Here is a 25,768-nt window from a genome sequence, read left to right as displayed (position 1 = left end):
ACAAACAAATGAAGAAACAAAAACTCATAGACACAGACAATAGTTGAGTGGTTACCAAAGGGTAATGGGGGAGAGGGTGGTACAAGAGGGTAAAGAGCGTAAAAAATGTGGTGATGGAAGGAAAACTGACTCTGGCTGGTGACACATAGTGTGATATATAGATGATAGATCACAGAATTCTACACCTGAAACCTATGTAACTTTACTAACAATTGTCACCCCAACAAACTTAAAATAAAAAGAGTGAATAGAATGTGACGGCTCTGAAGACCACCGAGTGAATTGAGGGTATTTAGTATAGGGAACATCAAGTCAAAAACATGACATATTTCCTACATATTTTCAGATTGTCACACAGACGGAAGATTAGACTTTGATTGCAAAGAGCAAAATATGATGAATCAGTGAGAATTATAGGGAAGCAGATTTTAGCCAATTGTGAGGAAAGTCTTTGAATAATTAAGTAGTCCCAAAATGGAGTAAGCTGTCTTCTGAGGCTATCTCCCTATTCCTGGAAGTATACATGCCTACTCTCCTTGGCTTACTTTTGGGGATGCTGGATGTTGAATGTTTTCATATGAATTCATGTTATCAGGTTGGGCGAAGAGACCTTTATGAGCCCACGTAACTCCAAATTCCATGAGCCTATGAGTGTTTGGTTTTAGCATGAGTGTACTTTTTGGTAGAAAGAACACAATTAAACCTGTAATTAAGGAGGCCTCAGGTCAGTCATCCTGAAAAAATAGTTTTCAGATGAGGAATGTTAGATTTGGGTATCAGGCACAGGAGAGTAAGATGACTGAGATAATGTGTCCTGATTCCCCCCCACCCTGCATCAGCCCGCTGTCATCTAACCTCCCCACTGCTTGTTTTGAAGTGCAGAGTACCTGATTCTTTCTTCCCCCCTCATTTTTTAGAGCCCTGATTTATTGAGATTTTATTTGAACTATTGCTACATTTTGTACCTATCATTTGTGTATTCATATTCAGTTGCATATGCATGTAATTTTGTAATTACTTTCCATTTTGCTGTGTGTCTAACCCACTCTTCTCTACCTACTCCAATCTGTAAACTACGTGTAGTTGAGTCCATGTCATTTTTTTCATTATTTTGGATCTAAACACACCATAAGCTTCTAAAAGCATAAGAAGCCCTTTGATGGAATGCATTTTAGATTTTGCTCAGTCTTATTTTTCAAAATATTGGTAATAATTGATTGTTGATTTAAGCATTAAATTCATTGAACGAACATTCATAGTGTATCTGTGATTATATAATAAAATAACTTTATAAAATTATGAAATTTTATGTATCTCTTTATTCATTCTGTTAAAAATGTTTTGATTATCTCAACATGTTTTTTGGATAATGAGATTTTAATCTGTTTTAGAACCTTACGCAAAGCAGGTAGGTTTTCTTAAAGGTCATTCGGCTTGAGGGATTTTTTAAACTTTTTTTTGGATCAGTGCAGAAGAAAAATTCCAGAGCCGCAGGTCTTCCTGAAAGCTGCCTTATCTTTGGTTTTTCAAAGGTTACATTTGGGAAGCATTTGTAGATTTCCACATTGTTCTGAGCCTCTGGGAAATACAGACCCAGATTTTTTTACTTTTCCCAGAGATTTTGTTCTCATATTGCTTGAGATTTCATAAACTGAAATACACATAGATCATCTGAAATAATTCTGGTACTGAGTGGAAGAGTAAAAATGCAATTGTTTAAAGAAATTTTTTTATCAATAAAGGAGATAAGAATATAGATCGCATAGCAGTAAGAATATACAAATTATGTAGATTACAAACAATCTGTCCGAGGTTATCATCAAATATTTAATTGAACTAGATGCGATCCAAAATGCAAAAGTCCCAAAATTTAAGCACAAAGAAAGTTGCTTATATTCTAAATATAAGAAATAAGTGTATTTTACACTGATTATGTTTTGTGGGGTTTTTATAAGATTTTATAAGGGTATCTGTCAAATGTTGTCATTTATATTAGTCTTTCATGAAGTAAACAAATGAAGTATGGATAGCAAATAGAAAATGTATTTGATGATTAGTTCATGCATTTACACATCCTTCTGTGTAGGTCAGTAAAATATTTGAGGCAGTGTATAAGAGTTTTTAGAAAAAGATTAAAATAGAATAATGAAATATAGGTAGTCTACGAGCTTCAAACCTGGGAGAAAATTAAAATGTACGGATTTAGACTGTAGGGTCAAACCCATTTATTCAATTTTGTTTGTAAATTTGAATAAAAAAGAAAGTGTTTTCTTTAATATGATTTTCATTGTTCATAAGGAAAAGAAAAACGTACAGCTTCTTAGAGGAAACAATAGTTTTCCTTATATTAAGTCTGGAAACAGATTTCCTGCATGGTTTTTCACTTAGGGATTACTGAAGAGATACTGCCCTCAACAGCCTCCCTCTGATAAGTTTATAGCAGGTTTATAAAAGGCGCTTATTGCAATAGCACTTAATAATAGCAAGTGTGAACGAGTCCGTATTACATACCAGACAATCTGCTTGCCAGGCAGGGTTTCATTTCTTTCCATACCCACCTTATGAGGTAGGGATTGTTATTCCCATTTTACAGATGAAGAATCTGCCAAACATCCAGGACTCACATAGTCAGTGGTGGGCCCAGGCATCACGCTTTCAGATCCAGGTTCTTAACCATTTCTCCCGTTCAAAGTACAATTTAGGGATAGTTTTCTGTCCCTGAGACCCTAACAACAGTATTTTTATTATCAGGGAGGATTCATATATCTGGACTTGTAGATGACAGAATTGTCCCTATTCCTTGGAAAACCTTGGAGTATAGAGACCTGTATACTATATTTGAAAGTTCATCAGTAACTTTGACAGGCTAATTTGATCCTCATGCAACGTTCCTAGATTCTTCTGTTACTTTATCTGTTAAAAGCATTTAGCTCTTGAGGTATTATATTTGCTTGATTACAAACTGATGGAAAGAATATCCATCTTCAGTAGTTTGAATGGTTGTCTTATAGAAAAGTTTAGTCTTAACTATTTCTACCTACTGGAACTAGCTATAAATCACCTGACAGCCGGTTTATGCTCAAAATGAAGAATACCTTACTAATGAACCATACTGACCAAGAACAGAACGTGTTGTCTTTCCTTAGAATTTTGGGGAAGGGCTGAGTGTTGCAGTGGGGTTTTCTACACTGGGTGGATATTAAATTAGCTGAACTGAAAGATCCTTTCCAATTCTGCATTGTAACATTCTATTTCCAACTGAATATCTGTCTCTGAGACCCACACTGTATTCTCCCACAATGTATAGTAAAACTGAGCTAATGTTTTCTTCCTTATATCGTTCATAGTTCTGAAGATCAAATAAATATTATATATTAAAGTCCTTTGAAAATTGCTACTACTATAATTACAAAAATTCGTTAATTCTTTCAACAAATGGAAGTATTTTATTTTTTATTTATACTTATTTAACAACCACCTACCAGCTGAATGGCTACTACACGGCACACATAATATTTTACATGTTATTATTCAATTGACTTACTTTTGATGCTCTTAAATTTTTCTCTCTTGTTAATCATCATTCAATTATTTTATTCTCCAACTGTCTGAGATAAGTAAAACTCTCAACGTTTTAAATTTAGATAATGCCAACTAGGTAAAACATTAGAGAATTTTAAATTAAATGGAAATTCTATTTACCTGAATCTTTCTCATCTCCTTCAGCGGGAATAATCGAGATTGGAGAGAGATTGCTTCTCACCATTCATGCCCTTCTTTAGAAAAATAGCCAAAAATAAAGAGTATTGATGACTGTAAGATAATAAATGACTGTAAGGTAATCATTTCTGAATAGGTCATATTATATTTAAATTCATCGTGTAGAACTCTTTTTGTCCTTTGATTCTTTTGCTTAATTCATGTTTGTCACTCTCTTTGAGAATTAATTCAAATCCCATGCCTTACAAAGGCTTTTCTGTGATTCCCTCTACTCCATTCTAAACACCCTTCCGTGTGGATATGAAGTTTTGACTCTGTTATTAGCCCTCATGCAGTCAGAATTTTAGAGCCAGAAAAGGCGTCTGCAACCATCCTGCTCCATGTCCTCATTTCCCATTGAAGAGAATGAGGCCCAGTCCCCAGTCACACAGTTGGTCAGTCAGTCTTAAGCCAGAACTATGACCCAGGGCAGTTTTCATTACCTTCTGTTTCATAGTGGCTTGATTGTTTCACGCGTATGTTTGGTTTCCCCAGCTAGAGGATTGTTGTCAGGGACAAGCTGGTTTTTCTTTATCTGAAGATTCTTCTGCACTTCTGTGTGCAGAGTTGTCACCCTAGAAAGGCTGGGAGCTACCCTTTCGGAAGCAAATACCAGTGGTATGCGGCGGTCTTTTGGTCTAATGCTATTTTCAAAGTGTCTTCATTTTTTGTTTTAATATCTAAAACATAATTCATGTATTAGCACAATTAAGTGCCATTATACGTAATTCAGGTTTTGTATTCTCATAGTTGTCCTGACATGGAGTCAGAACTAAATATCTCTGTATTAATTAATGACTAGATAAAATTGTATTTTCGGGTTACTTGAAGCATTGTGACAAGGTGATGAGAAGCAAGGTGTGTATCTCAATATTTGGTAGGCTCTTCTAAGTTTTCTGTAAATGATTTCATACAGAAGAGCTTACTTAGAACAGAGTCCTCCAACCTGGCCAAATATGATAATGGCACCCCCCTTCCCCACACCACCCAAATTTAGACGTCTGAGGTTGGGACCTGTGCCTCTTTATGTTTAAAGAGCTCTTAAAAAAATAAAAGCTAAAGAGAACCGTTGGCTTAGAAGAACATCATACTAATTGAGACGAAGGCCCCCTTTGGTGAAAGAATTGTGTTATGTTGGGGAGGAGTGCTTGTTGGATGTATATGTAGAAACCTTGTAGAAAAGTGCAGATTGATGACTTCAGGCGTCGCTGAGGTTACGTGATTGTCTGTAGAATACTTCATTCAGGCCTATGTAGTAACTGAATGGCAACCACAAACCTTCATGCATCTAGAAAGGAACTGATTAAACCAGGACTGCTGTGGCCTCTGCTTTTGCAATTCAGAAGTGACACAGCAAATTATCGTGATTACAGAAATCTGCGATTAGAAACTGCTATTTCATCACTGTAATGAGTAATAGCTGACCTTACCTACTGCAAGTTGTGGTAAGGTTGGTTCTATGGCTGGACAGCATGGTGCCATCTTACAATTATCTACCGATCAAATCTCACTCTACCTGTATTTTTTCAATGTTAGATGTAACTGTGCACCACTTAGGCTGCTATGTAGGTAGTCCTTAAATGTTAAAGAGAGTTCCATAAAATAATGTACATATATTAGAAAGTTGTAGAACAGTCAAGTGGTCACAGAAGTTTATAGAAGTGGAGAATTGGAAAGTCGATTTAAATTTAATATGTGGACTTTTTTCTGAGCCTTGCTTTGGGCTGTTGCTCTGGGTCATAGCAAAAGCCTGACACCAACTTTTGAACCAAGACATTTAGTTTTCAAAGGAGGGAAAGTTGGATAGACTGATGATTGTGATTTAAAGGTAATTATATATCCTTTACTTCTTGAACATGAGACAGAGAATGATAGTTTTTCTTTTTTCATTTGAGAAGGACTCTTGGGTCATCTAATTCTAGACTTTCACAGTTAAAGAAAGTTAAAAAAAATGTGATAAACAGTTTCTTAAAAATATTTAGAGCAGGAAGAACTTTATTTTCCTCTTACTGGTGGATTTCTACTAAATCCGTGTATGTGGACCACATGACGATTTCATTTATTCTGTGGAGAATTGAGAGGTTCTGTGTTTAGCACTTGGATATTGGACATGATTCAAATGTGAGTCAAGTGTGTCTAGAGGCTCTATTCATCCCTATTTTCTTTTATTCGGCAACACTTCATAATGCCCTGGTTTCATGAATTAATTTTAATGGAATTAAACTTGAACAGTTCAAAATTATATAATTAATTTCATTCAGCTTCTGTTTAAGTTACTAATTGAATCAAGCCTACTAGCATGACACCTGGCGGCAGGCAGCTACATAACAGTAAGGGCAGTAAGCCTGGGCTCTGCTGCTGAGAAAGTCCATGTGTACGAGTGAGTTTGTATAAAAGTCTTTTCTGATAATCTCAGAAAGGTCTTGAGTTGACTGTAGCAGTGGAAAGATTCTTGAAGTGGTTTTAAAACATAAGGATTTTAATTGGAACTAACATATCTCAGGAAGATCATTTTCTCTATGATAATGTTGAGTAAATGTTACATAAATCTAGAACATACTGTTTTAGCATGCTTCCAATTTCTATTTTACTGTTATCTGAATATGGTTTTGCTTTCCAAAAATACTTAGCGTTGGAGACCCTATTTTTTTGGAACTCTTGGCCTCTGGACTTAGTCCTAAGTGGGCGTCCATTTATTTTCATGTGTTTAAATGTGTTTTGTGGCAGACTTTTCAATTGTTGAGAAATCCCCATGGTACATGAGAAACTTTTGCACGTGCAGAAATTTTTTCCTTTCACTGGAAATGTTAATACAATTGACTAACAACTTCTGTTTGAATCTCTGTCCTTTCCTTGCTTCCATGGCTTGACATCATCTAGCTTCTTTCTTTGATTCTTTTTAATTGTACAGACACAACTTGATACACTTCTTTTAATATACTCACTCTTATATTGAGCCTAGTCATTTGGACAGCTTCCGAAATCAAGTTTAGGAGGATGACTGTTTCTAGCTATAACTTTATTTGTGCCTTGCAAACTCAAATATCCAACGCTGCACTCCTTCATTAGACTGTAAACTCCATGAAAGTCTGGGCTGTCTCGTAATTCATCATATCCTCTCTGCCTAGAATTATGCCTAAACATCTACTATGTATAAATATATATTTGTTTAATTAACAAATTATTCTCCTGGTCTCCAGGTTTTCTCAGTCAAATGCAGACTAAGTCAGTCGTCTCTAATCCTGATTATCTGTGCAAACCCCTAGTTATTTTCTCACACGTACCCGTCTTGTTATCCAGTTGATTAAACTCTGTTGAACTTTTAACTTCATAGTCCCTGGACTATGTCAAGTCTCCCTGTCATTTACCTTCCTCTGCTCCTCCTGTTAGACATTCATACTCCAGTGATTCGCAACCATGTAAGTTCAGTAGAATCACATGAACCCTCCTCGCTGCCCACCCCCCACCCCCAGTTGAGATAGAATGTTTGGTGATGGGGTCAAGGAATCTTTTGTAAAAGCCTCCCAGGTGAGTTAAAGTGAAGTCAAGATTGAGAACCACAGGTGTGCACAAATGTATTAATCTTTCTCATGCATGGTTCTGATTAGGGAATTCATAAAGCATCAATGGCTACTTTTACATATTTGTCTTGCTTTTAAATTAGGCCTAGATTTCTCACCTTGGCATTAAAATATCCATTCGATGTCTCTATTCAACCCTTTACTGTCTTCTCTCCTAGTGTCCCTCTCAAAGCACTTCCGTCTAGAGCTGAAATCTTTCCCCGAGCGTCTGCTTGTGGAGTTTGCCTTCGCTGTTCTTCACTTAGAGTGGACTTTCTCCCGTCTCTATTTTCCAATTCCCACTAATCTTTTCAAGACCATTCAACATACCTTTTTCTGTAGGGCCTTTCTTGAGCTCTGAATCCTGATGAGTTTCTTTTTCTTCCTTTGAACTATTTTAGTGCTCTATACCTCTCATAACATGCATTTTGGCTTGTGTTATAGTTTTCTTTTTGCTTGAGTTTTGTTCCGAATAAGATGTTTCTTTTCCTTACTTATTGGCTTTCCCCCTGAGAACCCAGAAACCCACATATAGATCCCTCACTCTAAACACCCTCCCTCTCTGAGAATGTCTAACACACTCCTGGACTTTTCCAGGTTTCTATGGAGAAACTCTGCACCTCTCACTTTTCATCCATCGGTAGTCTAACTTTCATCTCTACCACTCATTGGAGTCTCTTCTTTGGTGTTTTCCCTACTGCCCCGCCCCCACTTGTATGGACTCACTCACTTTCATCCTTGATTGTAACCTTTCCATATTTCTCTGTCATGGCAGATCACTTACTGTGTTCCAATTATTTGTTTACAATAATCTTAGCATTATTTTTACTGTAAACATCTCTGTTTCTTCAATGCTGGGTACATAGTGGGTGCTCAATAAATATCTGTTATTGGATCAATAGGTATGCACTCGTCAATAGAGTTACCATTCCTAGTTTCTTCAATTACAGCAGACTGCAATTAGAAAAAAAATCTATAAAATGAAAAAAATAAGAGAAAGATATGTAACATTTAATGGTAATAAATATATGTTTTTTTATTCAGAAAAATGTGATAAGGAAAATACTGAGAGAGACATAACTCAAGCCACCAATAGCTGCTTCACACATGGAGAGATGCAAGACCAGTCTGTTTGGGGAAATTGTTCCAATGACGAACTCATCAGAAGTAAGTACTTTTAGAGAAAAACAGAGTGACTTGATGATATGACTGTGAGAATATGCTCTGAGTTAATTGTACCATATAATTTTCCTGGAAATCTAATAAATCAGAATTTATCTGAAAGTGTTTTCATGAGTATTTTAAAATGTAGGGCTAAAACTAGGGTATAAATAATACTCTGTCTGTTTTCATTCTTTCTTAATAAAGGAAGAATTGACCTGTAAATTTTGGACTCAGTTCTCAGAGAGATTTAGACAACACTTAATTCCTTCTTGAGTGGTGACTAAGTGGAAGTCAGACTGTTCTCAGTATAAGTGGACTGTGACACTAAAAAGATAGAAAGACAGAGCTAAAGGACAACAAGCAGTATTGTGACAATGCCACTCTGGTCCCTGTTCTTGTAGCCAAATGATTCCAAACTTGTTTTTAAATTAACATCTTTATCTCTACTTGATTTATTTTTATTTTCTTACTCTTCCTAAGACTGTTCTGCAGAATATATACAAAAGCTTCGGTATGTTTTCATTTTACCCTAGGAATACCTAGAAATACCAGCATCTTTGGGTGCTATTCAAAATGCTGAGTGATTGTCATGTTCTCCTCTGGAGCTCAGGTTCTGGTCGCTAGGTACCCCCAGGTGGGTTCGAGGTGAATTTACCATGTAAAAAATTTTTCTTTGCAGTAAATGTGTAAGTATAAAGATCACTGCTATGCCACACCTGGAAGAGCATAGGAGTAAATCTTTTGGAATTCTTTTTCGAAGTGGTAACCAAGTTACCATGTCTTATTCTTATTCCCAGAATGGACAGAGGAAAAGAATTCCTTTCTGGAAATCAAGTGTTCTTTTTTTTTTTTTTTTTTTTTTAAGTTTAGTTCTTCAGTTCAGACAACTCCATAATACAGAGTCTTCGTTGTGTTACATATTATACTTACTTTGAATCTTTGAATATTTCCTTTCTAGAATGCCCAGTATCTGTCCCTAACTGATAACCAAACTGAATAAAGCAGGGGGAAAAAACAAAAAACAAACAAACAAAAAAAAAACAGAAGGGATAAACCAACTTAGTAGAAAACATACAATAACAATAAAAATACTATTGAAGGAAATTTCAAGATTTTAAACAAAATCTCTAAAAGTGAGTACATTTTAGTTTTATTTTAGAGCCACTTTGGTTTCTTACACTTTTGTCTTGGAGAATAGAATGGGAAGGAAATGAAACTCAGAAATTAGCGAGGAGCAAGATTTATATAGCTTTTTCTAAAGAATCAAATAAACACTATTTCAAGTAATCATTTATTCCCCAAACATGTATTAGTTGTCTTCTATCTAAACACTGACTCTGCTGCTGGGAAACATGGTGTTGTGATTTCCTAACAACCAGAGAGCTAGTGAGAGCTAGAAGAGGTCTTAGAGATGATTTTAGCCCCACCTTTTGGGGAACATGATTGTTTTCTCTTTTTTTTTTTTATAGTCAGAATTTTAAGTGTGTATGTTTCATTTAATCGATTTATCTTTCCCACTTCCCCAAGGCTCACAGTAGGGAAAAGTGAATAAGAACTCATAAGACAAAAACTGAAATACAAGCACTATTGCATAAGGATAGGGAGAGTCATGTTTAATGTGTTAAACGTTTTTGTGCTATTTGATGAAGCTCATTTTAGCCACAAAATTCATACCATTAAAGGGAATGGATTTGAAATGAACTACTCTCTCTATTGTCTATACTGATTAAGTGGACAGTGATAAAAAATATTGTAAATTGCATGAAATTGTTTTTTTATTGAGATAATGATGCGGCCTGCACCATGGGACACTGGAGCATTTGGGAACAACTGTCTTGTTTGCTACTAATGTACACTGAAGGAATGCAGAGAGAGAGAGATTTATGGCCCCTCGGAGAGGCTGCTGGGGAAGCTGACACATGGATGGATATATTATACAAAGATAATGGCCGCTCCTGCCCGAAACTAAGCTGACAAGAATTTCCAAATATATGTGGGTGATAATCAGACATTGAATTCTGATAACAAATTTCAAAAACTATATTTTGGGTTATTTTCCTGGTTATACTTTACAGACTAAAGCGATTTTGTTCAGTCTACAAGAAAGATTTGATATCCGGATTTGCCAAACTGGACAGTTTATGTCATCTTCAAACCCGACTCAAGTCTGGACAGCATTTGAAAGTTCAATGTTGTGATAGCTTCTGCTCTTTCAGCTCCTTAACATGAAACTACAAAGATGTCTGAATCTCCTTTGGCCTTTCTTGCAGAGTCTTTGGCCATCTCTACATACTTTGATGTCTGTCTCTTAACCCTGCTATTAGGGAGATGTGTGTCTTCCTCTTGGTTCAATATATAGCCTGGTTTTTGGGGTCCAGTAAATCTTGGTAATAACAATGAGCCCTGGAAAGAAAGCTTTGGCTCAGAGCTGCTTGGGGGAGGAAGGGACATCTGCGGTGAGTCACCACCGGCTGGTTCCCTTTCCAGCAGGCCTGTGTGGCTCCCTAAGCACCGTGGAGGGGTGGACAGCTGGCTTTCATGGAATTGCTTTTAGTGTTCCCACTGTAGTGTGCCGTTGATGGGATGGAGGCATCATCAGAAAAATGAGGCTGGCTGGGCTGTGGGATCATTTTCAAGTGCACAACCCACTCTTTTTCCAAGGTTCCATGGGACAGCTCAGCTGCATAAGCAAGAAATAAAGGAGGGGACTTTGTTTAATATGACTCCTTTTTCTCTATCTGTTCTTGAGAGGGTTAGTGAGAGCTGAGCTGACATCTAGTCCTGGATGGCTGCTGTCTTCTTTGTCGGACATTTAAGGCATAATTTATAGGGGACTGTTAGCTGTCAGTGTGATGAGGCTGTTTTTACTTTTCTGAGAATAACTGAGCTATGGAAAGTCAAGGGAGTGGCTGCTTTGGAAATTGTATTCTAATTAAAGGGTGTATTCTCAGGCCTCATAAACGGGATCCATGCTGAGAATAATTTCCAAATTATTCTGTGAACTTTAACCCTGATCTCAGCGGACCACCCACTTGTGGCTCACACTGGTTCGTGCTCCACACAGAAGTTCCAGCTTTGTCTGCCTTTCCCGGTCCTTCTAGAAAACACTGCAAGTAGCAGACCTGAGGTACTAGCTCCCAGGGCCTGGATTCCAAATTGGCCATCCTTGAGTTGTTGACTTATTAGAGAGAATCCTTTCTGGAAGTTGTATGTAAAAGAGAAGAAATCCATATGGAATCAACATTTCAAATAAATAGGCCACACACAGTCTGGTCAGGCAATATGCATTGTGATTTCTCTTAGAAATTTAAGTTAAAAAGACATTCTAACCCTCAAGTTTGTTTGTTTTTTTAAAAAAGAAAACTAAATCAAATAAGTGAAGAATTAAAAACTAAATGGAAGTTTTGTGAGAAAATTTTATACTTGGAAAGTTTTGTTTCTCATTTTATGAGTTTTTATCCTTTTTACAATTTAAAAGGCTTTCATATACTGAGAACATATTTTGGTATATAATTTAATTTATGAAATTAAATTTTGGAGTTTATAAGGGCATCTTTTTATGGGAATACCAGTTAAGACTTTGGCTTTTCCCCTCAGATTAGCATATGTGATACAGTATGTAATTCAGAGATATGTCTTGTTTTAATAATCATTGTTCCTCTTTCTTACTTAAATAAATGTTGCAGTGAAGTGACACCCTCAATTAATATTAATCTTTCTGTTTAACCTATAATATGTATAAACTGATAATAGGCAATAGACAACATTTCATGTTTTAATTAGATTAGAAAGGGAACAGAAGTAACATTTTGATCTCAGTCTTTGGGGGGATTTCTAAGGTAGGAAGGAATTGTGTGTGTGTGTGTGTGTGTGTGTGTGTGTGTGTGTGTGTGTGTGTTCCTGTGCTTCTACTCATAGGCACACGTGATATTTTCTTTTAATTTAGGTCAAATTTTACTATTCTAATTATTTCCTATAGCGAGAGAGCTTACATTTTCTTTGTTCCTCTTTCTAAACTGCCTCAGGTCTCTATCTCAGATTTTTCTAGGTCTTTCTGAAAATTTTTATTACTTAACTTTATCGTTGGACATTGCTTTTACATAAATGTCTCCTAATTCTAAATGTCATTACTTAACTCCAGAAATTTTCCTTAGCTTCTCTTCTGAAATAAATTTCCTATTAAATTAAACTATTTTGTTCAGCTAATTCTGCCCTTTGTGATTTTGTGGAATTCCCATGATCTGAAGCAAAGTTAGAATGCTCTACTTAAATGGTGATCCCCGTTCTATTTAACCCATTTATTCATTTTGAAGGGGTTTTAACTCTCATAATAGTAAGGGCTTAATTGATAGTAGAATGAGAGCCCTCTTTCCCTAATTCACATGTGCTTCCTATTTATGGAGCCAATGTATCGTGCTTTTCACCCTTCCCGCTATTTGAAACGTTTCTCTTGGCATCCACTGAGTTTCCTCTGAACATCAACAGGATCTGTTACTAGAAACGCTATTATTTCTTTTCCGAGCCTTTGCCAACTTACTGCGGATCACTCCTTAATGCATACCGTTTCTTCATTTTAGAGAATGCATCCACTATGTAAAATACTGAAAGAAAGGCAGGTACTCAGGTGTATGATGTATATACTTAGGATATGTCTTACTTTGATGGTAAGGAAAGAGCACTAAGAGGTTTGGATTTAAATTTTTTTCAGCAGCTCTTATGTTTTCATGCACATTACATACACTAAATATTATTTGGTTTTCTTTAGAATTCACTTTATATGAAAGAGGCCATAAACAAGCGCTCTTCCCCATGAGTCTACCCAGTACAACTGGAAGAAGTAGCTTTCGTGTTATATTTCTTAGGTAATCTTATTCTTTCCCTAATACTTAATGCTCATTCATTTTAGGAGCCCATCTGGGGAGTAAGTTGTGTGACTTTTGTTTTGCTCAGTGTCTTTTCCTCCTCCATTTGTCTCATAAAAATATTGTTTCTCAATATGCTGACCAAATAGGTATGTGGCTGCAGTTCAGATTCTTTGATGATCGCCGTTAAAGAGGAATCTTTAACCAGAAATTATTGCAAAATCCAGCTCATGGTTAGGTTTCAGTGTTGGGTGGATAATCATAAGCTGTTTTGGATGGCTACTCACATTGGTCAGAAATAGCCGTTAGACTGTGTTCTGTGATGGAGCCCATGTTCCCTAACACATTCTTCTTCAGGCTGCATCATCTGGGCTCCTCTGGGTTCTGCTCACGAAGCTAGACAGAACCATTGTTCATCTTTTGTTTTAAGCATGTTATGTTTAGGGTCCTGGAGGCCAATGGACGCCAATTGCTAGATTCAGACCCTGGATGTGTCATGACTACAGGTTTTGGGCAAGTTACCTAACCTCTTTGATCTCTTTCATTTTTAAAATGGAGGTACTACTACTATATACCCCATTGCGTAATTTTGGAGGATTATACAAGAAGATGCATATCATGTACTTAATAAGCATAGAACTAAGTGAGTAAACATTCAATTAATTTATCAGTTTTAATTATTGTTGTCCTTGGGCCCAAATGTCACTTTTGAGGCTCTGTTGTTGTTGTTGTTTTTCTCTGTGGTTCCATTGGGTTATATGTCTAGACATACTGTGTACACAGACCAGGTCTCCTGAGACTCTTGACATTTATGTTCACGACAGATGGTCAGTACCTTAGATACTACATGGTTTATGCTTAGTAAATAAATGCTTGATGACTTATGTATATTGAATTAATGAGGGGAGGGAAGAGATGTTTTACCCATGTTGCTTCTATTGTTTCAGACTTTAAGGTCCTATGGCAAGGATTCTAAATCATTACGTATTCTGTTTATTCCTTCTTACCCCCTTACTCCCAAACCAGTCTGGTTCATGCATGTCAAGTTCCAAGTATTTTTAGGTGACTCTAGTGATATTAAAGCAATCAAGCCCTCTGCTGTTCACTGATAAGGCTATTTTGAGGAGTTCTCAGTGAACATACAGCAGTGCTCTGGATAACATTCATTGTCTACACAGGTGGGCAGGGATGGCACTTTATTTAGGGCCTTTTTGCTCCCTTATTCCTTATCTTTCGATCCTACCTGTAAGAAAAAAGTTTGAGATGATTTTAGTTCCCTCCCTTCCTTCTTCATCTCTCCTTCCTTTGCTTGCTCCCTGCCTTCCCACCCTGCTTACTGTTCTCCCTCCTTCCTTCTTCCTTCTAATATCTTTCTCTGCCTTTCTAAAATGGTTTTTTAAATGTTTTGTGTACTATAAAGTTCAATGTATGCTGTTACTGTTCTTATTATTATATTTCATATTATTATTCTAATTTGTTACTTTACCCTTCACTCTTACCATACACCATGATAATTCATTCAATTTTCAGCTTATATCTTACTATACTTTGTCAAAGATTTTCAGTGTCTTCCTGGTATTCCTAAAATTGTTTGATCTTTATTGGGGGAATGAGTATTATTGAAGTACAAATGGTGGGTGAGGGCTCAGTGAGGGATCCAGGTTTATTCCTGACCCATTTGGGAGTTCTTTGAGCTCAGGGAAGAGCTGAGGCCTGGAAAGTAGCTTCGACATCACTCTGAGAATGCTAACCACTGAAGAAATAAATAACATTTAATGATCAAGATCATAAATGCTGCGGTCTAGATAATTTTAGTTCTCAAACCTCAAACTTCCTGGATCTGAACACTCTGTGAATTTACACATAAATAATTTTTTGTAGAACATGTTGTTGTATTGAATTTTCAGGATTAGGAGCCAGCGTATAACTTTGAAAGCTGAAGAAGAAGTCAGTTACACTAAGGAGTGCTTGTAGCATGCCGACACTGCTATGGTAGGGATGCAGCGTGAACAGTGCAGACCTTGTCTCTGCATTCAGAGTTTGCAATCTGGTGGCTGACACACTGTCCATCTTGAAATGGTAATGAGCGTTACGAGCGCGATGATGGGAAGTTGCAGGTTGCTGTGTGGTCACATTTGAGAAGCACATATCCTTGAGGGAGGGAGGGGTCAGAGAGGGTTTTCCGGGGGAAGTGATGCCTATGATGGTCCGTAAAGGAGTTAGCCAGCTCAAGCAGAGCATGGAGGGTTGGGGTCTGAGTGTTTTAAGCCAAAAGAATAGAACACCTACAGGTTAATGGTAAGAGAGAAACTGGCCAGTTTGAGGTGAGTTGGAGAAGTTTTATGTAAGCTGGGGTGTAGCATGTTAGACAAGGTGCTGAGAGAGACAGGAGGGAAAGAATCTGTTAACAGGGTTAAGAGAAGATGGTAGAGATTAGAGGGATTAGCAACTTAATCAAATGTATACTGTGGTTTGGCTATATTTTAGGATAATTATTCTTGCAATCATTAGAAAATAAGAATGGGAAGAACTGAAGGCATTAAGAGGCCAGCTGGGAGACTTATTATTAATCTAACTGAGAATGGAAGGTGTCTGCGACTGAGGTGATGGCAGGTAGGTCTGCAGAAGTAGATGGATTCAGCTTTTTATGGGGTACAATCAGTAAGACATATGGGGTAAGTGGATGGCAGGGGCTGGGAAGGAGGCCAAGGTTTTTAGTTTGGACAAATGAAAGTTGTGATGAAAGCACAGTGGAGCAAAGGATTTAAGGACATTGTCCAAAGAGAGTTTGCAGTAATAGATGGTGACGTCAGAGAGGTAGAAAAGGAAGTAAAGATAAGAAGGGTCTTAAAATAAGAAAAAAATAAAACAAAACAGAGGGGCTCACAATCACTAAAGGTTTCTATTTTTTAAGAAATAAAACAAAACAGTTTGGATGCAGTAAGTAAATGGGACAAGTGGAAACGAGAACATGGATTATGAGAATTGGAAATATGAATTTAAGATTTCTGAGGTGGAAAAAACCCAGATAAAGACAAGACCTAAGATGTGGTCATGAGCTTGGGAGACTAAGATAGTTTAGTTTATAATATAAAATAGTTTATCCTAAACCCAGAGTGCTAGATTTAGAAGAGGTTTGGGAGGTTTTTATAAAAATTGCCATATTTAGCAGATGGGGAAACAGAAATCCAGATGTTTCGTCTAATCAGCATAATCAATAAGAGGGAAATCTGCGGCTGTGTGTATATGTGTGTGTGTGTGTGTGTCTGAATCTCTTGAATTTCTCATTGAACCTTAATGGTGTAGGAGAAGTGAGCCAGTTGGTTATCTCTGATTCTTTGTTGCTTTGCCCTACTTAGTCACCTGGTATAGATGAGTGGAATAGTAATTTGATATTCTCTAAGCTGAGCACCCTGAAAAGAATCAATAATGACACATTGTTTGAAGCTGCTGGTTTTCTTTATTGTAAGATTCTAAAGGATTTCCAGTAGAAATACAAAATTGGGATTTTTAGAAAGGATATGTGTGTGTGTGTGTGTGTGTATGTGTGTGTGTGTGTATGTGTGTGAACTTATAAGTGTGTGTATTTATTTTTCTTAATGGAAGATTTCTCTTCACAATAGTTACTTCTAGGGAGTTATGTGAAATTGGGGACATACTGGTGAAGAGGACTTCCACTTAATATTCTGTATACTTTCTTCTGCATTGTCTTTCTTCCTCATTAGGTAAATTATTTTATTATATTAAAAGCCATAATATTTTGAAAGGAAACTTCTCCCACATAGCACAAATTACCAGGGTGAGGCCCCACTTCCCCAGACCCCATTCGGGCCTCCTCCGCTGTGGGGCATGTGTCGGGTCACGGGTAAGCCAGGAGCCTTAGTTCCTTTAGGTTCTGCAGAAGGGAAGACCAGTTACATAAGTTGGGAGGTGGACAGCCGTGCAAAATGAGAATGCAGAGCCTCTTGTTAAAAAATTAACAAGAATTTCAAGATGGCAAGAGCAGAGCATGAAACCAAGTGCGGGCCCTTCTGAGCATGAGCTGGGAGCTCACGCCCATGAAGCTGCGCCTGGGTGAGGGTATGGGGGGATTTAGTTCTGCTAAGCAGAAAACGGTACCTTGTACCCATTTTATAATTTTCAGTAAGTTCCTGAAATTCAAGGAGGAAGGCATTTTTCTGGGCGTGGCAAATAAGCCGATATGTCAGTCACAGGCATGCGCAGTTTGCGTAGCTGGAAGGCCCACTGGCCACTCCGGTTCGGCCCTATGCAGGCACTGACGGAGTGGGACCTGCACCCGGATGGGATGGGCTGCTCCGGAGGGTGCGGGCGCGTTCGAATGAGGAGGTGGCTGCAGTTCCCCTGCGCTGCTTCCAGGGACACCATCCCCTCCCTGTAGCACCGCTGAGACTCATCATTGTGACCTGCGCAGGGTTTCTTTGGAGTCCTCAGCACGTGGTTGTGAATCCTGGCTCCACAGGTTTCCACCGGAAGCTGGATTTTTCCCATGTCCCCATGAGTTGTGCAGTAAGTCACACAAAAGTCAGGGAAATCTCAGATGCTCGTATGAGAGGGTAAAATTGCATTAAGTGTACCAGAGAAGAGAGTGGGTGGAGAAATTTGTTCTGCTGTGGAACATGATTGAATTAAATCCATTTTCCATGGTTCATGAGAGGTTGGACTGGAAAATTTCAGGGAAAAAAATGATTCCCACTGCCTCAGATTGTCACGTGTAATTCCTTCATGCCGACGTGATCGTAGTAGGACCGCATGTCCCCTCTTTGGATGCTGCCCATCATTCCTATCTTTGTGAAAAAGGTACCAAGCTATCGTCTGTGTCGAGGCCTAGCTCTGCAGCTCACATTGCCCACACTCCTTCAGGAGGCAAAGGTGTCGTCACAGTCACAAAGGTGAGTGATAATGTCGACAGCAGCAGTGCCAACAACACACCCAGTGAATGGTGGGATTACGTGTAACCATCACTGACCTACCATTCCTTTGAGTTAGGTTCTTCGTATTGTACTTATCTCATATCCAGTAAATTCTTACATGTCTAATCAAGTAGCTCTGAATATGAATATTTACTACTGGAAATGTAAAATTACACCCAGATTCAGACATATTTAAGTTTTCAATGTATTTTGTTTTAGCCAGTTTAACATGGTTGATTTTTGGTCTGGCTTTACATTTTGAAAGAAACAGAACAAAAACCATTCAGTATTTTTTATTTGAACATGCATAATTTGCCTTTTAAGTTTTAAACAAAAGGATTCCTTTTAAATTTATTAAATTTCAAATATATCCCAATGAAATATGTATAATATGGTATATATGTATCATAAAACCTTTTTTTTACAGAGGATTAAATAATACTGACTTTTGTCATACAGTCCAAATTTGCTTGGACTGATTCAAGGCAGCATGTACAGTTTCAGGCTGCAATACGTATCTTCTAATTATTTTACCGTTATATTTGAGCCTAGTTGCCAATCTAGTACCTGTAAAGTTGCTGTGAAGGGATGTTGATAGTACATTAATTCCCAGGTGACACTGAAAAGCAAATGGAAGAACTTTAAGTTAGTGAGTCAGGTATTGTGTGAAGAGATGTTGAGTGTTATATTACTGTGACTCTATTCATTCCTTCTCCTCCACCTTCTAGCATAACCTATTTGATCCCTAACTAGTGTCTTACTTGTCCTCTAAATCAAGACTTCCCAGTGTTTAATGTGAAAACTTCTTTTAATTTCTTTCAAATCATTATTGATTCTGGCCTTCTTGAACTCACATCTTACTTACGTCTATTTCACTTTAACCGCCTTTCAAATATGGACACAACTTGGACCTTGTTATCACCGATATCTGCTCCATTGTAAGATTTTGAAATCAGAAATTTACTTTCTCATTTCTTCCTGCTCTTTCCCTTAATAATAATTATGCCTAATCATCTAACTATGTTCTTTTCCCCATATTAACTCATCTTCTTATCTCCATCTGCCTTTTTTTCATGGCCCTCTGGGACCAGCAGATGATCTTTCATTATTTCCCTAAATTCTATGACCTTATGCTATATCTGCCAAGCTTACGCTGAAACAAGGTAACAGACCGCACCATCAGTCTTCTCTCTTGAGGTTCCAAGAGCTGTGGATCATAGAGAAAAAATGTTATATAGTAGAAGGACTAGCTCTAACATAAATGTGTGTTCTCTAATCTTAATCAAGACATCTCTATTATTCACCTGTCCTTTAATTTCTAGTTGATTACCACTTTTGGTCCATCCTTGCCTTTTGATTTTATGACACTTACTGTTTTATAAAGACTCAGATTGTATTCTAGTTCCTTCATCACTGAGGCATTTTAGAGTATATTTAAACACCAGACTGGGGTACATGCTGATTCCTTTGCCCACATTGATCTCTGTCCTGGAGGCTAAATACAACTAAAATCATCTTTTGATCCTGATACATCACCTTTCCCAATTTGTCTAGTGGCCTCTTCTCAGTCCTCATTTGTTCTGTAGCATCTGACAGGACATGTTTTCTGCTTGAAATTTCCTCCTTCTGCCACTCCTCCTTTCTGCTTCTGTAGCGACACTGGCTTCCTTTCCATGCCTTGGATCCCTGAGTTCCTTTCTGTCTCAGGGCTTTTGCATATCACATCTCTCTCCAGGCTTAATTGTCACTTCCAAAAAGAGGCCTTCTCAGTCTTCTCGATCTAAAATGAATGTCTCTATTTCTCATTGTACCCTTTCCTTTCCGGCCATTGTCACAATTTGAAATGTTTTTGCTATTACATGTTTAATGTCTGCTGGCTTTAAGTCGCATCACCAGCAATTAACATCCTTCCAGGACCACAGTTAACTTTCAGTAGACTATTCTGGATGATTGACTGTGGGAATACAGTAAATTTTACTTTTTACTCCACTGCTTCCTGTCACCAACATTTCCAATAGCGAAAGTGCATTCCTTGCTCTTCCCACTACATGTCCAGTATTTTCCTTCTCCCAAGCTTTATTCATGTTACCTGTCCCGTACATCTACAGCCATATGGGCAGGCCTTCTGTGATTCCCCCTCATCTGCACTCACAGAATGTTTATCTTCGTCTCTCCTAAAGGACTCGCTAATTTCAAAATTAGAGTGTGCATGGTGATGTTTCTCTTCCCAATCACTGAGCCGCAGGCTCCTTGGAGGCAAGATGGCATCTCCTTCAGCTTTGTACCCTCACTGCAAATAGCCCAGGGGCGTGCACAGAGTTTATTCCCAATGTTTATATGTTAATTATTGAATAGTTGAAAATCTGTACTTTTTGACTACACTTAGCTTCTCTGTAGGAGATTGACAGTTTTGAATGGGTTAAGCTATAGTAATTTGTCTTAAAATGTGGATTGATTGTCTTTGATTCTCTTAAGGAGCTAGTCTTCTCAGTCTACAGTTTGTGCCTATCAAAGGATACTTTGCATTAGTAATATTTACAGTGTTATTACTTATAGCTAACTTGGCTTATCGGCAGCTTTATCAGGCGGGGGTGGGGGGGTAGTATTATTTACAGATGAGACTGAGCTCAGAAAAGTCAAGCATCTTGCTAGGGCCACACAGCTAATGCCCGGATTATCCAGCAGTGATTCTCATATGGGGTGGAGTAGAGGGAGGGGTAGGGACAGTGTGGTGTTTATGGTCTCCTAGAGATTGCATTAAAATCACAGGAGACGTGGCAGTTTTCCCACATTATTAGCTTATTCAAAGCCCAAAATGCTAATGCATTTCCCTAGTTGGAAATTATTGCCCTTCTGCCACTATTAATGATGTGACTATATCGTGCCTTTGTGTTGGGTCAGAAAAAGCTTGGGAAAAATTGCAATGTACTGTACTCCTTCAGAACCTCATCTTTGATGATAAAGTCAAGACAATTTCCTGGCTTAACATATACTTGATATTTTAGAAAAAAGCCTTTCCCCCCGGCCCAAATCTATTTACCCACTGCCGACTAGAGAACTTGGTCTCATTCCAAGAGAGAGACAGAGAATCTTGGCATTTTGTGGTATCTAAGTTTTATAAAATTGGGGGACAAATGATTATATTTTGTACTTGGAGCATGGTTAAATGGCACAGTGATGTCGGATGGCACAATAACAGGACTTTAAAATCTAAAACTTGATGTTGCTGTAAGGAATTATTTGATGATCTTCGGGATCTTGAATATTAAACCTAAACCAAGGTTTATGTTATATATGAGTCAAAATTTTAAGAATGAAAACCCTTCCACCTATTTTTCTGAAGAATTACAAATGTCTCCTTCTTTCGTCTTCCTTTGACACTCTCTCGAATTGGAGTAGGCTCTTTCAGTTAGAAATCCCTGGAATATGCAGCCGTCCAATTAAGTGTTTGTGGATATATTGGAAGGAATATCTCCCCAACTGTTATCGCTACAGTTTGTTTTTGGAGTAAAGTCAAGTCCCTTATAATAGAGATACAGTTTACCTAAGAGTCATATTAATAAGTAAAAAAAAAAAAATCAGCTTTTTGAATAATATATGAATTCATATGGTATCAGTGGTATCTAGGCATCTGGGACGATACATAATTAGTTTCAATTCCCTTTGAGAGGGAGATGTGAATGTTAAACTAAATTGCTGATGAAGCATATGCTTTGGAGAACAGTGTATTTCAAAACTTTGTGCAATATCAGCTATTTCTTTCAATGGTATGGAGTATAGCATAAGACTGAGAAGATTTATTAGGGGCAGTTTTAAAGCATTCTTATGGTATAAAAGTTCATAGTTTGCTCACTTAGGACCAGTTACTAAAAGAAGAATAACGCATATTTATAGGCCTACTGGGAAAACCATTAGCTTTGTACAACTTCTGGCACAATTATTTGCAGCCATTAAACCAACAATAATCATTTGCTTGTATAATAATAATCAGCATCACAATATTTAAGCTCTTAAAAGGATTTGGTCATTTCGTTATTAAGAGTTATTCTTTTACAAAACACTGAATAATGGATCGTCTCCCGAAAAATCAGCACTCATAGAGTGAGAAGACTTAGAATTGTGAAATAAATATACTGAGGGAAGAGGGGAGGAACAGAGTTTGGAATAAATTGATTTTATTAAGTAAAAGTGAAGAAACTGCCTCTATGGAAGGGACTACTTTGCTCCCGGAATAAATATTCCAAACTACATTGTTCTTGCACAGTAAAATATCTAAATCATTCTCACCTTGAGGGGTTTCTTTAAAACTGCCAGTTTTGTTGTGGACTATAGACTATAATAGACACAGTATATGTGGTGTGAAACCCCACCCAAGCCCAGTTGCCATCCACTCCTGAGTTTTTGACACACACGAAGAAAATGCTGTATCTTCTCATGTTTTGCTCTGAAGCTGGTGCAGTTCATTATTGTCCTGAATGCGTTCACAAGTTTTCTTCCTGAGAAAGAAGCCTGTTACTTAGCCAAGGATTCATCACTCCTTGCTCATCAGCTCTCTCAGGTTTGTTTATTTTGATAAACACTGGGTACATGATCAGTTGCTGTCCCCTCTAAGCCGAAAGAAAATGAGGGGTTTGTGAGAACACATGCTGGGAAGAAGTCTTCAGTTTGGTTTGTTTTTCTGATGACATCTACAGCGTTAAAGTAAAAATATTTAAATGGAGCAGTTCATACAGTGCATATTTAATGTGCAGAAAGCACACGTGGAGTGCTCATTTTCTGCATTTATTTATTTGTGTTTTTTTTTTTTTTTTTTTTTACTAAAAACAAACAAACAAAAGCCCAACCACCACTTGTTGGATCTAAAAAACAAAATAGGATAACAACTCACAGAGTCAGACTCCACAGCTCTGGCAGGCTGAGTAGGTGCGATTATAGGTTGGTCGGTAATAATGACAGATTTTAGTGTCCATTTTAGTGTTTGAAACACTAAATTACAATGAATTGAAACAAATGGGTAGTTTATAGTCCTAGAATAGCACTTCTTGGGGGATAAGGATGATGTTAAACATTTTGGGGTGGTTTTATGCTTTTCCCCTTCAAATGCAGGTACAGTGCCATGTTTCACTTCTTTGCATATCGATACAAATGTGGAAATATTTCTGGATGGTCTGTTTGCAAGAGAGGCTCATTATTATGGGCCTCTCCACCCCCAGCATAAGCCTGTGATATTTTTTTGGCACACAGTATTAAGACTCAGTCCCTTGGAAAATGTCACAAAGAAGTTGGTTATTCAGATAACTTAATTTTTGTAAATCTTCATAAGGGCTGCTTCAACGGCGAGAGTTTTAAGTTGGGCCTGATGCAATCCACTCTAGTATGCCTTGCAAACTAACTGCTCACATTCTGTTAATCTCACATTCTGTTAATGAGTATGCCTGAAGAGTTTGGAAGAACTGGAAGTGTCACTGACGACAGGTACAAACATAGCATGGTGCTTTTTTTGAGTAAGGGAAGGTACACACATGGCAAGCCAATTAGCTTAACTCCCGTATTCTAAACAGACCCCCCAAAAAACACAAAAATTTTGGAGGAAAAGTGAAAATGGAATACTGGCCTGAAGCTTGCCTGACTTGTTAGTCAGCTGCTTTTCCGACAGGAGTGAGGCTCCTGGTTAGACATTGTAAAGGGGAGCAGCCATGCCTACAGGAAGGCTGTGTGTGGACAAATGAGGAGGGCAGGCCATGGTTTGGGTTCTCCTCCCGACTAAGACTGATTGGCCGTGGGGCACTGTGCACGTCACTTTTGTTCTTTCAGCTTCAACCTCTGCATCGTTAGAATATAGATGGAGGTGCTTCCTTCTCTCACCACCTCATGAGGTTGGTGGAGGGTCAAACAGGAAAATCGAAATGGAAATGTTAGTCTAGTCTCCAGATGGATATTAGTTATACCCAATGCTGAGAGTAACTAGTATCTAAGTTAAAGGCAGAAGCCAAGGATTTCTTTGAGTTATGCCTTGGAAAGAATGGCACTTCTTCCTTAATCGTATTTTGAGGCTGATGCAGAGACCCTACATGGAGAACCAGACGCACTGGATTCTGTCCTCGGCTGTCCAGGAGTTAGGGGGAAGATTCGAGAATGCACATGGTGGCCTATTTTACACGATCCTAAAACAAAGACACATCACTAGTTTCCCACAAAAACGTGAAAAAATGAGCCCCTGCACTGACTAGACCCCTCTTTATTTTAAAATTAATTTTTAGTTTTAAATTTAATGACACAAAAGAATACTGCAAACACCAACGTACCAACCACTCAGATTTAACAACTGTTAACATTTTGCCAAATTTTCTTGAGTTTTTTTGTTTGATTTTGAAGAAATAAAACATGTTTTTCTCAACATGGCAGATTAAACATATATATATTCCATTCTTTTTGGAAATCTGACTTAAATGATTATAAATTAATAATGACTTAAAATGCATACATTTAAGAGAGAGCACAAAAAGGGAAATAACAATGGAGCATAGATGTTAAGAGTTTCCTGGAAGATGGGAAGTAGATGGAAAAAGAAGAACTGACCCTGTAGTTCTGAGAAATCAGAACCTAAGTGTCAGTATGACCCAAGATAGTACTACCCGCACAAGGTTCAAAACTTGGAGGCATCGGGACTCTTGGAAGCTGGGATGCAATTAGGACTGGAGAAGAGTGTAAGTTGAAAGTGTGGATACAGAAGACGTAACCACTGGTTCTCCTCCAGCCTCCGTATCTGAGCAGCTGTGTTCCGTCCACCGCGACCCCCACAGGACACAGGAGAGTGATGCTCTGGAGAATTTAAATGAGGGAGGCTCCAGACCCCGGGCACCGACATAGCAGAGCACGGAAACGAATGACCACAGGGTGCAGTGAAATCGACACATACACAGTTCCATTCTCCTTTCCCCTTACGCATTAATGGCCATGAGCCAGATATCACAGAGCAACAGAGAACGATACTCATTTTCATAGTCTCTTTTGGCCACTAATATTCCAACTTTGGGGGGAAAAATGGAAGAGATTTAATCTTACCTGCTGGTTGCCATTGTCACTAGGAGCAGCCCTGAGCTCCTGACACTTGGCTAAGGGCCTCGGGGCTGTGAACCTGTTAAATGAGTAACTGTTGGCTGGGGGTGGCAGAAAGTGCTCAGTCTCTTCTCTCAGCCCTTCAGGTTCATCTTCTTTCCAAAGAATGTTTCTATTTAGGTGGCATACCTTCTACCCTCTTACACTTCTTTCTCTAGAAAAATAAGATTTTAATATTGATGTCAATAGATATTACCTAGGCGGCTTAGATTCTAAATTATAAGGCCCTAATGAAGTGGATGCTTACACTGATTTTTTCTACCTTATTTTCTAGATATTATGTCATATACATTGTTTGTCTACATATTGACAATGAATTTTGGACCTATTCTCCTGCAATAAAGTTAGGGGAGGTGCCTTAGAGATCAGTGTG

At 38.0% G+C, this 25,768-nt stretch overlaps 1 protein-coding gene across 4 annotated transcripts in view; it reads left to right on the top strand.

The window, feature by feature from the left end:
• MDFIC (MyoD family inhibitor domain containing) overlaps positions 1-25,768 on the top strand; it is an 86,839-nt gene that overhangs the window by 11,450 nt on the left and 49,621 nt on the right. For all 4 annotated transcript variants that reach the window (XM_033099255.1, XM_033099253.1, XM_033099254.1 and 1 more), the window contains exon 3: positions 8,364-8,486. In XM_033099255.1, coding sequence (XP_032955146.1) covers positions 8,364-8,486 — 123 coding nt within the window. The remainder of the gene's footprint in view (positions 1-8,363; positions 8,487-25,768) is intronic.

The sequence above is a fragment of the Rhinolophus ferrumequinum genome, chromosome 26 (genome assembly GCF_004115265.2).
Source record: "Rhinolophus ferrumequinum isolate MPI-CBG mRhiFer1 chromosome 26, mRhiFer1_v1.p, whole genome shotgun sequence".
Classification (NCBI taxonomy): Eukaryota; Metazoa; Chordata; class Mammalia; order Chiroptera; family Rhinolophidae; genus Rhinolophus; species Rhinolophus ferrumequinum.
This window is presented reverse-complemented; position numbering and strand designations above follow the sequence as displayed.